General features: G+C 33.3%; 1 protein-coding gene across 7 annotated transcripts; it reads left to right on the top strand.

The window, feature by feature from the left end:
- The first annotated feature begins 926 nt into the window (after positions 1–926).
- Positions 927–3,442, top strand: pasi1 (septate junction component pasiflora 1). Of its 7 annotated transcripts, none has more exons than XM_017610825.1 (6): positions 927–1,055; positions 1,261–1,379; positions 1,440–1,600; positions 1,664–1,763; positions 1,842–1,892; positions 1,951–3,442. In XM_017610825.1, the coding sequence occupies exons 2-6, from the start codon at positions 1,266–1,268 to the stop codon at positions 2,035–2,037; spliced, it is 513 nt and encodes a 170-aa protein (XP_017466314.1). In that variant the 5' UTR covers positions 927–1,055; positions 1,261–1,265; the 3' UTR covers positions 2,038–3,442. The 7 variants fall into 7 exon arrangements, with proteins under 7 accessions (XP_017466314.1, XP_017466320.1, XP_017466313.1 ...); XM_017610831.1 differs by having other exon boundaries at positions 1,242–1,379; XM_017610824.1 differs by having other exon boundaries at positions 1,184–1,379.
- The last annotated feature ends 794 nt before the right edge of the window (positions 3,443–4,236 follow it).

Here is a 4,236-nt window from a genome sequence, read left to right as displayed (position 1 = left end):
GGGAAATGTTTAGCTATTTGTACAACGATTTAGGGGTGGGGGGGGAGGGGGAGGGGGTGTGGGCCCCACAAATCCCCCCTAAAGGAAAGAGGATTGAAAAGTCACCCCCCCCCCCAACCCCTCCCACAGACCTCTGGGGAGCTGTTTGAAAATAGGGGAATTTTAGATTTTTTGCAAGGAAAAAACAAAGTTAAACGTGCGTCCGAAGAAGGGGGGCTGAACACCTTTTGCAGAGAACACCTTTCTGCGTAGGCGGCCTTCGGCCGCGCTTAGGGATTATAACCCTCACTACATAGAATTCTCCTTTCTGCGTGCGAAGAAAAGGAACNGCTGCCGCCCCAGTGATGTCTATTTTGGTTACTGAGTATTTTATAAAAATATCTTGTAAATAAAAATGTATATACAAATTTATAATAAAAATTTGCAACAAATACCATATTTGTAACCGACATTATTGTTAAATTAGTAATTAAATTTTTGTAGTAAAGCGTGAACTGTTGTCTACAAGTGTGTGTAAAAGTTTTTTGATTCGATTCACGCGTTTGAGTACAGCAACCCAAAATCGTTGTACAAATTCATAAACAGTACCCAAAATATATAAGTGCAAAACTCTAACATTTGCCTTAATTTATATGTTTTATTATTGTTGTTGGATTGACTTCAATTCGTTATGAGAGAGGAAGTACAGGTGTACCAATAAGAATATACAACAAAAGTATGAATGTCGTCAGAACTTGGAAAGATTGCGGCGAATGATATAAAAAGCATTGCACCATGTTACAGATTTGCTCGTCACTGTAAATAGAAAAATAAAGAGCTAAATCTAGCTCCAAAAGTAGCAAAATGGCAACACTGCATTCTTGTTTAAATTGTGGTACAATTTATTTTATGTGGCAACCGTGACTCCTATTTTGTTCCATTTTCCATTCCAACTCATTTCATTTTGAGTTGCTCCCTAAGCTGTTCAGTTTATTAATTTGTTTACGTTTTTAATACCAGAACTTCGGAGTATAAGTAATTTCGCTTTTAGTTAGTAAGCGGATTGAAAATAAAAGGTTAAGTAATTTCGCTTTTAGTTAGTAAGCGGATTGAAAATAAAAGGTTAAGTAAGATTACAAATGTTAATTTTTTTTCTTCAAACCAATTGCAATTTCCTCTTCACATACATATGTTTCAATATCAGGTTGTTACAAGTGCCACACCTAGGTTGATACAGCAATTGTCTAATGCTTTTAAATTAGTTGTTTAAAATTTAAATAGGGAAAATGGTTGTTTTGGAGTCGTGCTGGTCGCCAATCATTTGGTCCAACTCTGTAAAGACTGGAAGTTATGCTGTTGCAGTATACACCGCGGCTTTATCGGTGGTACTAATCACATTGGTAAGCAAAGACAAATAATTTTACACAAAAAGAACTTGTTTTAATTCGAAAATTTCCCAGATTTCTTACATGCTGACCGGAGGAGAATCAGCTCAACTTTATTCTCCACTTTTTGAAAGCGATATAAGATATTCAATGCCTGTTTATGGCAGTATATTTATATTCTACTTTCTACTATTAATTGCCGCATCGTACATGGTGTATTATGGTATAAGGATAAGGTAGAAGTCCTAGAAATTCTAGTGGTGTGCTATATATGATTTGTGTTTTATTTGGATCTTTAGCACCAGAGGTTGGCTCTTACCTTGGCTCATTTTAGCAGGTATTGGAATTTTATTTCAATTTGTATGGGGGCTGTGGCTCATTGGTGGCTACTATATTTACGTAAGTATTTTAAACTTTTAATACATATATTTATAAGTTCTTAATATTATACACATATCATTATTATACTGTCTTTAGCTCGAACAAACGTTCTCCGCTCTATTGAACTTCTGTTGGACGGCATACAATGTAAATATATACCCAAGATACTAATTAAAAGAAACTTTAAATAATAGTCCCACTACAGGTTTACTGCTGGTTGTGCGTATTCTCGCAGTACCAAATATTTTTGGAAATGCAAAATCCTAATATTGTTCTCTTGGAGCCGTTTTGAGTAACAGTACAATCCAGACCCAGGTTCGGCGCTGGTTTCCAGTTCAAGTGTCAGCCGCATTTGACATTAACTATTTAAGTTCGCACAAAGATTTGGCCTTAAATCATGTGTAATTTTAAAGATCCACGAATGTTTTTTTTTTTTTTAACGAAGAGGAGAATTGTATATGAAATTAAGGCTGAGTCCAAGTTGCAACAATGCAAAGCTTCAGCCTCATTTATTTCTAAACTATAATGGATGGAAATGCCCTATTTGCTCAACTGAGTTCCAATTCGGCATTAAGGGCCAGTTTTCCGGGCACGGTTGTGGTTTAAACTTAGTTTAAATGCTCGATATGGTTCGTTTAAACTAAGATTAGCCAAACAAATACCAGCCAGCTTTTCAATATAAACACAGTTTTGTAATCTAAGTTTAAACTGGTCCTTAAACGTAGTTGCGCTTATTGGACATCTCCATCAGTTGTTGATTAGATATAAAAGAGGCTGATACTTTGCATTGATGCACTTGGAACTCAGCCATACAGTGCCGGCAAATGATTGGAATCAGTACACAAATATTCGTTCCCACGACAGTCGGGTATACGTAACCGAAACGACCCAAATTTATATCTGCCCAAGGACTGTCACTAGAGCATTACTCCCCAAAAACTATGGAGAGGGTTTGTATGCTGTTACAACAAGTACTCGGATATTTATATTTTCAAGTTAATCAGATTTGTTTGTTTATTTTTTATGAGTAATTTTTGGGGAAAAAAACCTTCAATTTTTAACCGACTTCCAAAAAAGGAGGAGGTTATTAGTTCGTCGGAATATTTTTTTTTTTCATATAAAAATTTAAGGGAACCGTTTATTTCTTCATGGTCCAATGCAGGGTTGTTGCGAATATTATTCCGAAATAAAAGTCCTTTCCGGATAATAAACAAACTGCTTATCCAAATTAAACAAGTTTGGTATCAAATGAGAGAGGATTTAAATAGCTACCAAACTGAAATGTCTAAACGAGGAAAGCCACATATTGAAAAATATTTCAATAAAAATTGTTAACTAATTACCATGGAGCACACCTTTAATCAGGTATTAGTATTACATTATAAAAAAATAATAAAAAATTAGTATTACATTATAAAAAAATATAAATAGAGGCTGTTCGTTATTTCTGTTTAAAAGCTATTTCAACCCTCTTTCATATGATAACAAATTTCTTTAATTTGGACAGGCGGTTTGTTTATTACCCGGGAAGGATTTTTATTTCGGAATAATATTCGCAACAACCCTGGTCTAATGATCGAATCTAAACCAAGTTAATATGGGATGCCTTCTGAGGTACCACCTTTCCTTAAAACAAAGAATTATAGAGATCGGTTAACGCGGTCTAAAGTTAAGCGGTAAAATACATAAAAAAAAAATCCAACGAATTGATAACTTTCTTTTTTGAAGTCGGTTAAAAATATAGTTCATTCAATAACCTAAATCATATACATACATACATGAAAGTTTCAAACAATGCGTAAAATTCGAAAAAATTCAACAAAAGTTAAAAATTATCAAAATTTAAATTTTTTACACATTAACAATTTTTAGACCTTTTTTAAGTATGCCCTTTTTTGATTTCAGTATAATAAAGTGACAGTTTGAAGTCATCAAAATTGTTTTTTTGCTGTTAAACTTGAAAATATAAACATATGTATGAGTACTGTTTCTAATCACTGTACTGTACATACGTACATACATAATATGTACAATGTACATTGTACATACAAAGCCATATTATGTCTAATTAAAAAAAGACTACGAACATTCCGTCCATTTACATTTGTAAGCAAAATGTTAATTTATTTAAGACTGTCTTATCTCGACACTCGAATTCTGAATCTTAACACAAATTTTTTTAATAATGTAATATATCAAGATATTTTGATACATCAAAACCAGTAAGCTAATCTACTTAAGAAACAATTTTTATATAGTTTTAATGATTATGACAAAAGCTACGGTATTGTTTACAACTCGATCTTTCTGATTGATTTAATATAGCACAGTATGCAGCTCTCAAGAAAAGAAACATATTAAAATGCGCTCCAGAAATGAAATAAATTTTCTTCTATCAAAATTTTTTAAATCGGTTTGCAGCAAGGCATGTCAAAAAGGTAGTAGCATTAGAGCAAAAACAACATTTTCGTGTATATTGTAGTTGCTTCTG

The sequence above is a fragment of the Rhagoletis zephyria genome, unplaced genomic scaffold (genome assembly GCF_001687245.7).
Source record: "Rhagoletis zephyria isolate East Lansing unplaced genomic scaffold, Rhagoletis_zephyria_1.1 Rzeph_scaffold_00345, whole genome shotgun sequence".
Taxonomy (NCBI): domain Eukaryota; kingdom Metazoa; phylum Arthropoda; class Insecta; order Diptera; family Tephritidae; genus Rhagoletis; species Rhagoletis zephyria.
Note: the sequence above shows the minus strand (reverse complement) of the source record. Positions and strands in the feature narration are given on the sequence as shown.